The sequence below is a fragment of the Eumetopias jubatus genome, unplaced genomic scaffold, assembly GCF_037043125.1.
Source record: "Eumetopias jubatus isolate StellerSeaLion01/CBP00866 unplaced genomic scaffold, mEumJub1_p1.0 scaffold_8, whole genome shotgun sequence".
Taxonomy (NCBI): domain Eukaryota; kingdom Metazoa; phylum Chordata; class Mammalia; order Carnivora; family Otariidae; genus Eumetopias; species Eumetopias jubatus.
This window is the reverse complement of record NW_028274814.1, coordinates 56,942,788-56,955,390: the sequence shown is the minus strand read 5'-3', so window position 1 is coordinate 56,955,390 and position 12,603 is coordinate 56,942,788. Positions and strand designations below refer to the sequence as shown.

Genomic DNA, 12,603 nt, shown 5'->3' with positions numbered 1-12,603 from the left:
GTGGTTTTTCCAAATCTCTACTTGTGGGGGTAATGAATCCTTTCTCAGGGCTACAGCTTGAGAATAGTTTAATAATATGTATAACATCTAGGCTAATTCTCAGATTCTAGCAAGCATTCATATTTTGTGACTTTGCTATACTCAAGAATATCTTCTCCTATTTGTGGCTTTCTTTTCTGTATCTCTTTATCAGGGTCGCTATACAGATTTCTTTTTTTTTAAGGAGATGTCCAGGCTGCATGACAAATGTTTTGAATCAGAATCTCTGGGTTGGGTGCACAATTGATTTCTTTTAAAACAAAAAGTTTCACAGGTTATTCTAATGCCAGAAAATGTCTTTTAACCTAATGAGTATAAAAACTACAAGTTTTAGCATTCAGTATAAAGCTGTTGTCATCTAACAAATACAATATTCAAATATTTGTTCTCATCCACTCTCCTCTTGTCCTATTTCTGGGGATGTGAAAACTTTCTCTTTGAGCACCAAAAACAACACACACACACACAAATATGCAATTGAGAAACAGCTGGTAAATTATCTTGTACAGACACCATGTCTTCCAGGAAGCAGACAAATGGAATGAAGACACATCTTTTAAATGGGCTTTGCTTTCTCAAGTTAATGTCAGTTTTCTTAATCCACTTCCATCATCCTGAAAGAAACTTAACACATTCCGTAATATGTTGTTTGACAATCATAGCTTGCAAATTCTGAATTATCTCTGTTTCTCCAGCAGTATTTTAATGGAATGTTGGAAGAAGATGCATCATGGGCCCCTAGTTGAATGCAATTTCAAATTATAAATTAATAAGGTCTGTGAAAGACATGACTTAATACATGAATGACAGATGTCATCATAGTATAAAGGCTCTATATACTAACTTCATGTTTGAGTAACATGGGCCAAACTGGCTTAAAAAAAGGTATTAGGCTTCTCTCCTTATTTAGTTTATTAATTTCTCTCCTCCCTTTCCCCCTCTATTTTCTAGTCAGTGGTTTTATTGAGTTATAATTACTTGAGCAAATATTTTTTCTTTTATTATATACTGACCATAGTTCTCACTTTAAATTTGTATGGATCATGTGTCTTAATCTTCATCTCAAATGCATAGCCATACACTAAGCAATGCATACTGTCATTCCTTTTCATTTATAGTCTATTTCATTATTATAAATTCATAGGTGATTTACTGTACCATCATAAGTGTGGGAGAACTGTTAGTGAAAGACCAAGAACTACTCAAAATACCATCCTACTAAATTAATACAGTGTTGGTTTGAAACACAACAACCTAATTTTTTTTCTCCAATTACATATGTGTTTCATTGTCTGTTTTGGCAGAAGGTACAAAATATCCATCATTATTTAAGGATTCTAAGTTTGCTTCATTCGTGTCTTTTCTTCCATTTTCTGATGCCTTGGTATCTTTTCCTTGATATATTTTCTTCATAGTGGAAATTAATACAACAAATAAAATAAGTGCTGAAAATCTTAAGCTCTCAGTCAAGCCCGTGAAGGTATTTCTGTGAAAAGAGAAAAAACTCAATTTTCATGTTAAAGTATTTGGAACAATTTATAGTGTTGCTCTCCAGTATGCAGAAAACCTTAAAAAAAATGATGTTTGAAATTATATGTAAAAATATTAAGGTAGCAATTCTAGTAATTTATTTTATTGACACAGAGGGGGATTTTAAATTATTTTAAAAGGAATATTAAGCCACAGAAACTAAGGGTGATTAATGATCTACCCAATGTTTTCCATAAAAGTAAGGTATATTTGGGATGTTTAGCTTTCTCAAAGGCAGATTAGTTCATGTGTAATGGAAACAGATTATAAAGGAAATGAATTGACTGTGAGATCACCAAACTGAATCCATATAGATAGGAGCCAAAGTTTAGTTGATAGGCTAAATACAGTCCACAACTGCTGTCATGTGGCCTACTGGAAGTTTTAATGAAAATATATTAAATTACCTAGCACACATGGTCAATTCTTGTGATTCTTAGCTTTGGTTGCACATTAAAATCATCCAAGGAGATTTTAAAAATCCTATGTCCAAGTCACACAGCCCCCTGAGCAATTAAATAAAAATTTCTGAAGATGGGACACAGAAATTTGTATTGTTTGCTCCTCAGGTGATTATAAAGAGCAAAAAAGATTGAAAACCACTGACCCAGTAGCTTAGGAAGCACTCAATGGTCTAATGACATTGTTAACTAAATGTAGAAAAGCTTTATGCAAAAAACAAAACAAAACAAAAACCATTGAACAATTATTAGATTTAATTGAAGGTGAATGGAATTATATAATTTTGAGCTGTTTAGGCTTAAATTTCTTAAAATTACAACATAAGGTTGTGGTGTACCAAAAATAATGAAAAAAATATTTTAAAACATCAAGTATATTTGTCTCATCCTTGGGTTATGTCAAGTAGTTCTATCCCAATGTTAAGTTTTCAGAATTTCCATTGAAAATAGAAAAATTACTGTGCACTTCTGGTTATGTGACTGTTGCTGAGAAAACTTGAATAAACTGGGTTTAGATTTAGGATTGATATCATAATGTAGATTTCCACTCCTTGGAGTAGGAATTGATTATATTATTTGTCTTTGTTAGATAAAATCAATGAACAATTATCTGGTTACCACAAAATATTAAATCCAAAAAAATCATAAGATGACTATTTAACTTTTTGCTGTTTCTTCATTGGGGAACACACTGCTCTTCTTAAAAATTCCACTTCAGACAATCTTGAGGCAATTACTTGCAAAGTATTTTAGGCAATGAACACAACTAACCAAAAGGAAAGTGATAAAGGCCATGAGTGAGCTTCAAAGTGTTAAGAGTTCTAAGAGTGTTAATTACTTGTAGCTGGTTGGAATGGTGCAAACTTCATGACAGAAGGTCATCTAGTTGGAATCATACAGTATATAGCTTTTTCAGACTGCTTTTCTTCATGTAGCAATGTGCATTTGAGATTCTGCCTTGTCTTTCTGTAGCTTGATAGCTCATTTCTTTTTATTGTTGAAGAGTATTCTGTTGTATGAATGTATCACGGTTTGTTTTTCCATTTACCATGGAAGACCATTTCAGTTGCTTCATTTTTTTTTGACACTTATAAATAAAGTTGCTATAAACATTCATGTGCAGATTTTTGTGTGGGCATAAGTTTTAAACTTATTTGGGTCAACACCTAGGAGCACAATTACTTGACCATATAGCAAGACTATGTTTAGTTTTTTCAGAAACTGTCAGACTCTTCCAAAGTGACTAAATCATTTTGCATTCCCACCAGCACTGAAAATGATTTCCTGTTGTTCCACATCCTTGCCAGCATTGGTATTGTTTATTTTTTAAAGAGTTCTTTATATATTCAGGACATTCGCCTTGTGTCTGGTTATAAGTTACAAGTTCTTTTTCCAGTTTATCTTTTGTCTTTGAACTTTGCTTAAGTTTTGTGACATAGAGTTTTAAAAATATTTAATCATTTTTTTTCTACCGTGGTTTTAGGGTTTTAGGTCATACTGAGAAACACATTCCTACTTCATAGATAATTAAAAGTATTTCTGCCACAATTTTTTCTAATACTTGAAGTTTCATATTGTAAATTTGTGTGTTTGATTAATCTCCAATTAATTTTTTTAAGGTTAGGGTACCTTTGCAAGTATTTCTTTTCTAGATAACCATCCAGTTATTTCCCTATGAACAGAAAAATATAGAAACATTTTTTTTTCTTTTTTTCCCATTGATCTACAACCACAGCCCCAGCATCATTCTGTGTCTTCTTAGAGAAGCCAGAGGTCATTGAATAGTTTTTTTAGTATTAGGAGAGATTTTAGAAACAACAAAACATTTTGGTACAAATCCCAGATCTTTTTGTTATTAGCTATATGATTTTGAACAAGTTACTCATTCTCTTTGAGTCTTTGTTTTTTCATATTTAAGGAAAAAGGAGAAAAATATCCATCTCCTGCAGTTTCTAAGAGTATTAAAATGAGATACCATGTTGCCTGATACAATACTGAATGCAAAATTCATTAAAGGGTGGCTATAATTATTATTATACTGAAAACAGCATTTCATCTTTTAAGAATTAATATAGTCAAAGGAAAAATCAATTAATAAAATATATTTATGACAACTTACCCGTATAATGTGGAATCATATATCCTGCAAGACCCTTGGTTCCCACAGCTGCTGGTTGACCATTTCATACATGCTCTATCAATCAGAGCCCCAAAATATATAGGAGCTGGAATTCCTCCTGCAACATGAGATGAGAAAAGGTCAATCCAAGGAGTAGGTTTCAAACATAACTGGGTGATATTCCACTTTGATACATTTTAGATTAAGTAGAAGTTGAAATTCCATTGTTTTGACCTAAATTTACTCAAGAATTGAGACTATTAGGAATCTCAAAGGCTCACAATACATATAGTAGCATAGATATCCGCTATCTCCCTCACCCTGGCAACACACATAGGGAAGAGAAGAGGGGACATTAAATGCCCATATGCTCTGTTCTTCTTATAATTACCAACTTAAGCCTAAGTGGCAAAAAAGAGAACGTTGTCAGTAAAACATAGAAGTCATGTTGGCTCATATATACTTCTCCTAGGCAAGGAGAGCTGGAAGTGTGGGGGTAGAATTATAACTTCACAGAGAAAGGAAAAACCTCTCAGCTCAACTAATGCAAAGTCAGGAGAGTTTTCAACCCCATTTTTAAGAAAGCTAGCACTTCCTCCCCCAGAGAAATACAGGCCCAGCTTCACAGAATACTAGGCTTTTGGCAGGTTGTCCTTCTTTCTTGGCTCAGAGCTCCACTTCCACCTTTTTGGTGTCATGAGAGCGCACAATCTTGCATTTTCTCTCCATTGATTGTGTGCATTTTTAATACTTCCTCGAGGCAGCGTGGTTTGTCCAAGCTAGGGCCTGTGGCTGAATTTTGTTTCTGTTAATGTTCTAATCACAATGATACCTGGGCATCTAGTGGTCTGTGCCTAACCAAATTTTTATCTGTAGCATATGATTTTTCAGAATGCAAGGCTTTTTAGAAACACATATGTTGCCTTATAGCGGAAGTACCCATTTGCTTACTGCTATTTTAATAAACTCTGAGATACACTCCTAGTTCTAAGCATTGGTAGTTTGACCAAAACTTTAGAGACATGCTGGTAGAGATCTATATTCCATAGGGTAGATCTGAAGTGGTCATGATTTCACTTCATTCTTTTTGTATTTCAATGAATGACTTTCAATTTTTATTTTGTTATGTAAAAAATGGTAGTGATTCATATTTCAAAATTATATTGATTTCATTTATTTCTAAGTCTCAATTTTTCTGAGAGTGAGAAATCTTGAGATGACAAAATACTGGTGTCTGGGGCCAAACATATCTGAGAAAAACTGGTACTAAGAAAATGGGTGAGAAATTTACAGCTTTGCACAAATCACAGCCACCCTTTGAAAAATGAAAAATACAATACCACTGGTTTGACCAAACTTAATTCATTAAATGTTTTAGGTAGCCAACTTAAGTTATTACTAGAATTTTAAAACTTCAAATAATTTTCCAAATATCATTTTCAGTTTAATATGCTCTATAGACCTCCCACAACTTATGCATGTGTTATATTCAAGACAATTTTTTGTGAATCAAAAGTCTACTAGTCAGTATGTATTATTTCTAAAAAGTAGTTAGGTTTTACTGTGCCATACATTGGACATATCAAAATAGTAAGCTCATATTTAGGATGGCAAAATTCCTTTCTTTCTCTTTTACGTCACTAGAAGAATTTCCTCTAGTCTTGGTGTTATTTTAGCATCTAAGGGGGAGTCCTAGATCCCCACATTCTATTTTCATCTGCTAGCTTCTGTGGCCTAGCTTCTAGGAGAGAGGCATCTCCATTGTATCTGGAGGCAGGGAACTGCCAGACAGGCAGAGCTGCAAGATTGGAGGACAGAAGAGAAAGCTGGGATGACAACGAGAGTGGAATCCTGCAGCACCTCCATCTTCTTCTCTCCAAGCCCTTTATATTTCCTCTTTTACCTTTGAGGATCTGTGGCCTTCTCCCAAATATACTTCTTGGACAACTTCTCCAATGCACTTAGCCAAAGAGTTATGCTTCTTTCTTTTGCTTGCAAGGATCCCAGGAATTGACCCCTCCCACTTCCTTTTCCTTCTGCCATCAGTGGTTGCCTCCAAGCCATGGTCAGTCTTCTACCCCAATCCCTAGATGAATGATGCTCTTTTCCTACTTCCCAGGAATAAGCATATTATTGTTAATACGTCTTACAAAGGGGCATGCACAGGAGTTAGGTTAAAAGTTATTGTGCTAACTACAGAAATCTCTGTGGAATAAACAGCAAATGACAAGGGAAAAACGATGATTTCCTAAATCTTGTACTAATCACCGCATTTGAATATTTAGAAATAGAACTCTTACCTCTGAAGTCTATGGCCCTACTGTTTAACAACAAAAAGCACAATATCCTGAGCTTTCTTTCATTCAGAACACTCCCTTAGTCCAAGATGCTCAGTTCTACAGTCTAGTTCCCATTTCCTCTTGCATTTTTAACTTCTGACAAAGATTAGCTTCCCCAGCCTTAGAGAAGTGGGCAGTGGGAAGCAGGGCAGGAAAGTCTGCTTGTTTCACACAATCTCAACCTGACCGGATTCCCAGGCCTTCCAAGCAGTTTTGGGCATTACCCTCTTTATGTAGAAGGCCCTCCACTCTGCCTATGGGAAGTAATATTCCTAAGTCTGAAAGTAGAAAAACTTTGGACATCACCTATCTTTGTGTTAGAAAGAGCGTAAAACAAATATTATGTCTTCTTGTTCTACTTAAAGATTGACTTTAACTAGAATTAATGATCAAAGTCTCTTTTAAGTTACTTAGTTTTCCTCTCATTTTTTTTATTTACCACAAAAAATAGCAATTATTTTAAATTATACATTGAAAAATTTCTTATGACTGGAAATTAATTACACCCAGTCTGTGAGCTTTGGTATGAAAATTTATATCTTAAATTTTTAATCTGTATATTTAGCATACCTAATGCTCGTATAGTTAGTGAATGGAAACCCACCGCAAGGGATTTCAGTTCAGGTTGAACAGTTCTGAAATAAGATAAAGGCGAAGGCACATTAAACATCTCCAAAATACCAAACCACGTTCAATATCAAAACATTTCTCAGTGGTATTGTTTTCACGATCAGATGAAAACCCTCAAGTGAATGCCTGACATTATTTCAAGTTTTATTTTCAGTTGTTTTAAAAGGTGAACAGCTGAGTGATAATTATTATTCTCTTATTTATTCAACATTTTGAGATTTCAAGATGGTTTAACATTTTCACATTTGATCCTTTGATATCCTATGAGTGTGTGGTCAGAACAGACTTTATTATGGCTACAAAGAAACAGATCCCATGTGACCCATTCAGTTGACACAGGCCATACACTAAGGCAGATACCTTTATTGAGGTCTTGGTATGAGAACGCATTTACCATATCATTTCTGCCATTGCTACTAACAACAAAGTTCACTAATATGATCCATGAACTATGTAATATAACCCGGAGTGTCAAAAAAGGTACTTGTATTCTAGTGTCTAGTGTTTTCAAATGTCATTTTAAAGGGAGCAAGCACATTTGTATTCTCTTTTAGAAATTAACTCACTCTTGCACTTAGAAATTGTTTCCATAATTCCATTTCTCTGTGTTCAATAAGATGATGACACAACCATGTCATTCTGTGACATCCCTGTGATAGCCTAATACATATCACGTGAAATGAATTATTCAGCAGCAGTGGCAGGATGGGGGGGAGGTGACTGAGTCTCAAAAACCCTGTTTTTCTGGAAATATTTGATTAAGTGATACAAAGGTGGTGGTGGTTGTTTTTTCTTGAGCTGTTTGGATGACTGTATTTGTTCATAGAAATAAGTAGATTTAGTCATTCAACAAACACTTGCTAAGTGACCCCTGGGATATTCCATGCTAATTCTTCTTCTTGAATAAAGAGATAAATGGTGTTTCTTATTGACTGCATGACTTGGAGAAGTCATACAACCTCTCTTAGCACCGTTTTCATATTCCTGAGTCCCTGGGCTCTCACCCCCACATAATTTAGATAATTCTTTAATCATACCCAGTCTCCTGCTCCTTTTATATCACTCAAACTCTTCCATTTTGTCCTATTACCAGCAAAATCCTTAGATCTTATGTTCTTAGGAACCCCTTCACTTTCTTGTTCTAAAAAAGCCTGGCTGCCCCCTTATGGTTCTCTTTCCATGCAACTCTTTCAAATAATGGCTGTTTTTTCTCTGTAGTCTTACTGGGTCTCAGTGTAGATGTCCTTCTTGCTCTTTTTTTTTTTTAAACACCTCCAGACCCTAGTGCCTCCTCTGAAAGATTTCTAGCTCCCCTCAAGTGGTGTGCCATTGTGATATACCATTCCCTAACCTCCTGGCTATGGTATCTATAGATACTGTAACTACAGATACTAGTATCTTGATCACCACTCCCATCATTCCTTGGGAATTTTAGTACTAGGCTCTCTGTCATTTTTTTCCAAAACTATATCTGCCACTTTTCCTAGTTATTATAATAATCCAGGTAGATCATCCTCCAGTGCTCTGGCCTCCAGGTTTCCTGACCTCTTCCCTCACCTACCCCTGGTCATGCTATAAAGTACACACTTCCCTAATTCTCAGTTTTGAGCACTCCCTCACCAGAAGCACCTCTCAACTTTTAAATTCACTCTCTCCAATAAACCAACTCCAACAAGCCTCAGCCCCACAGGGCTTTTCAGACCCTTGACACTCCCCACTTTGTCCCAGGTAATCTCCATTTTCATTTCCTCACTTTTCTCACCATGCTCTCTCCTTATAATCATTCCTTTCATATTCCCTGGACTTTTCTGTCCTTCCCATCCTTTACTGTCCCAGGCAAGCGAAAATGCTTTCATTCAACCCCTGCCTTTTCTGCACCTATACCTAGAGAACTGCTGGCTGGAGGAAATCATTCAAATATTCTGACTAAGCTCATTTTAAGCACAAACCCTCAGGGCCTCCAGTACAATCCTACTGTATTTTACTAGTTTGTTTTCCCAGTTTATTCTCCCAGCCTTTAAGATGACTAGTTTCCATTTCCTGATCTCATCTCAAACCTCTTCTTTTTTTCCTCCTCCCATTTAGCTGATTACCTTGCTTTTTATCTAACAGAAAAAGTAGAAGCAATCAGAACAGAATTTCAATACTCTTGCATGACTAAAGCTACATGTGTATCATTTTATTTTTACCCACATAGATGACATTCCCTTTCATTACAGAGTAAACTCTGTGTACCTGTTCATATCCCTTTCAATCTCCTCCTTTAATTGTTCCCACTCTTAACTACACTATCAATTTCCTTCATCTCTACTGGATAATTCTCATCAGCACACAAGCATACTACAATGTCTAGTATAAACAGAAATCTTAAGGCCACACCCCTGCTAACTTACCATACCTTTTGTCTGTTTCTTTTTATAACACTACTAATATAAAGAATTTTTCCTACTGGGTATCTGCACTTCCCTTTCTTGCATTTTCTCTTGCATCCTTTGCAAAATAGCCTTTCTTTCCCCCCATCTTTATGCATTATTTTTGTTGAGGCTAGCGGTGACCAACACATAATGAAATCCAGTGATGTCTTCTTAACTCTTTTTTTTAATAATTTTTTATTGTTATGTTAATCACCATACATTACATCATTAGTTTTTGATGTGTTCCATTATTCATTGTTTGTGCATAACACCCAGTGCTCCATGCAGAACGTGCCCTCTTTAATACCCATCACTAGGCTAACCCACCCCCCCACCCCCTCCCCTCTAGAACCCTCAGTTTGTTTTTCAGAGTCCATCATCTCTAATGGTTCATCTCCCCCTCCAACTTACTCCACTTCATTCTTCCCCTCCTGCTATCTTCTTCTTCTTTTTTTTTTCTTAACATATATTGCATCATTTGTTTCAGAATTACAGATCTGTGATTCATCAGTCTTGTACAATTCACAGTGCTCACCATAGCACATACCCTCCCCAATGTCTATCACCCAGCCACCCAATCCCTCCCACCCCCCACCACTCCAGCAACCCTCAGTTTGTTTCCTGAGATTAAGAATTCCTCATATCAGTGAGGTCATATGATACATGTCTTTCTCTGATTGACTTATTTCACTCAGCATAACACCCTCCAGTTCCATCCGTGTCGTTGCAAATGGCAATGTCTTCCTAACTCTTAACTTCTATGACCCACCCTCTTGGTTTTCCTCCAACCTCATGGGACCTCCTTCTCAGTTTTCTTCAATGGATTCTCATCCTCCTCTTGGTTTCTGGAGTTGGAATGCCTGGATCTTCATTCTGGAATCTTGTTTCTATCTGTACTCAGTCCTTAGAAGATCTCAAAAGGGCCATGGATCCAAAATTTATGTCTCCAGCTCTAATATTTCTCCAATAGGCATCTCAGATTTACAGGGATAGAACAAAGTCTTACTTCTCCACTTTCTCCAAACTACCCTTCCTTAGTCTTCACTAGTTTGTTCAGCAGTACCACCATCTTCTCAAAGCTGGGCTAGAACCTTGGGATCATCCTTAAACTTTCTTTCTTACATGCCACATTCAATCTATCAGCAAATCCTATTGACGTGGTCTTAAAAACAGAAGACTGAGACTCGTAACACTTTCTATTTCCTTTACCATCACCATCCTCAAACTCCCATCCTGTGAAGAACTATCATAGCCTTCTGTTCTCCCTGTTTCCATTCTTGCATCCCCAAAACTTGTTCTCCACTCAAAAGCCAGAGTGATCTTCTAATCGGTAAGTCAGTTGTATAATTCCAATGCTCAAATGTCTCTGCTGGCTTCTCTATACAATTAGAATAAACTCCAAAGTTGTTACCATGCCCCACAGGGTGTACATTTTCTGGACCATGCTCTTCACCTGTCCCCATATCAGCGTAGCTTGTACATTCATTTTTTTTTTTCAGGTCTCTTATCAAATGACTTCCAATGCACAATTTCTGAATTAGTACAATTTACTTGCCTCCCTCTTATATTCTTAAGCTGATTTATTTTTCTTCCTAATGCTTAACACTTCTATTTTACACATTTACTTGCTTATTTATTTACTGTTCCTTCTCTTATACCCATCCAGTCCCCCATCCCTCACTGCCCTGGTAGCTAGCAGGACATTTGTCACTTTGTTCACAGTTCTGTCCTTAGCACCTATAATTGTGCCTGACACACAAAATGAATAGACTGAATGAGTGAATATCATCACCCCTGCTTAGTCTAATTTTAATAACAGCCTTATGATATAAGCATTGGAAAATCATTAATAGACTGAGGTTTATATTTTTATTCTACAGTCCATTTCACGAAAGTTTTCTTTCAATAAAATCAAAGGCTGGTGGGAGATCAGTAAATGTTTTTGCCAAATGGTAATGTTTATCTTAACCATATAAATGACATTAATGATGAAACAATGATCTCCAAAACCCTCTTTCACCCTGCAAAAGATTTTAAATTAAAAAGCTAAGACTTTTTGAGATAAAGCTAATACTTTTTTGAGAGAGGATTTTTCTGACAGTTAATGAAGCTGTACTTTGGCAATTATGCAATTATGTAAGACCTCTTTTTGAGTAGACAACATTTTATATTAAGGTGGAGATATAGCTGTAGAATAAATTAGTAAAAATAATTTAACAAGATTTTGGATCAGAGTAGAATTGAACAACTGTAGACTCAGTTTACTCATGTATACTCATTTTAACAAAGCTTAACCCACTTGTTTTCTTTCCCTTCCATGTCATGCTGTTGGCTGACAGTGAACTTGTAGTCAACAACCTAGGTCTTAAAAATATAATTTAGATGTTAACCTACACCACCATATTTACACATGCATGTCTTTAAGACCTACCTGCAAGTTTTTATATGTTTTTGGTTTTAGGTAACTGAATAATTAACTTCACCAACAAGGCTTGTGTTATCTGCTCCCTTCCTAACTCTCCAGTCTTATCTTATGTCATAGCCCTCTCACTCAGTATGTTCCAACCAGCCAGTTTCTTTTCACTTCTCAAACACTCCAGCTCTTTCTGGCCTTGACGCATCGGTACCTAGACTCTTTGTCTGTACAGTTCTTCATTTTGCTAATGTTAACTTATTCTCTAGACTTTTAGATTAAATGTGGATTTTTTTTGAGAAGTCTCTGAGTCCTCTTCCTCACAGCTCCTCACCTCAATCCTAAATTAGGTTTTCCTCTTTATTCTCTTTAATATCACTCTTTTTCCTTACTAACACTAATGACAATTTGTAATTATGTGTTTATTTTAAGTCTATTTTTCTTACATCAGTCTTTCCTGTCATACTCTAAACTGTATGAGAACAGGTACTGCATCTGTTTTATTCACCAGAGTGTTCTTCAAGCATGGTCTAAGTATTTGTCTAATCAGTGAAGAAAGGAAAGAATTCTGCTCATGTATCTTTTTCTTGTCTATGAGGATATTTGAGAGACCAGGTCAAAAGCTATTTTAAGGGTATATTAAAAGCTTTAGAACTTT

General features: G+C 35.8%; 1 protein-coding gene across 1 annotated transcript in view; it reads right to left on the bottom strand.

Annotated features, from left to right (window-relative positions):
• Positions 1-1,311: 1,311 nt before the first annotated feature.
• The window catches only part of SLCO1B3 (solute carrier organic anion transporter family member 1B3), a 63,620-nt gene continuing 52,328 nt past the window's right edge, over positions 1,312-12,603 (bottom strand). Inside the window, exons 12-14 of the mRNA XM_028093249.2 lie at positions 7,059-7,123; positions 4,150-4,267; positions 1,312-1,525 (exon numbers count right to left, since the gene is read on the bottom strand). Of these exons, the coding sequence (XP_027949050.1) occupies positions 1,312-1,525; positions 4,150-4,267; positions 7,059-7,123 (397 nt within the window). The remainder of the gene's footprint in view (positions 1,526-4,149; positions 4,268-7,058; positions 7,124-12,603) is intronic.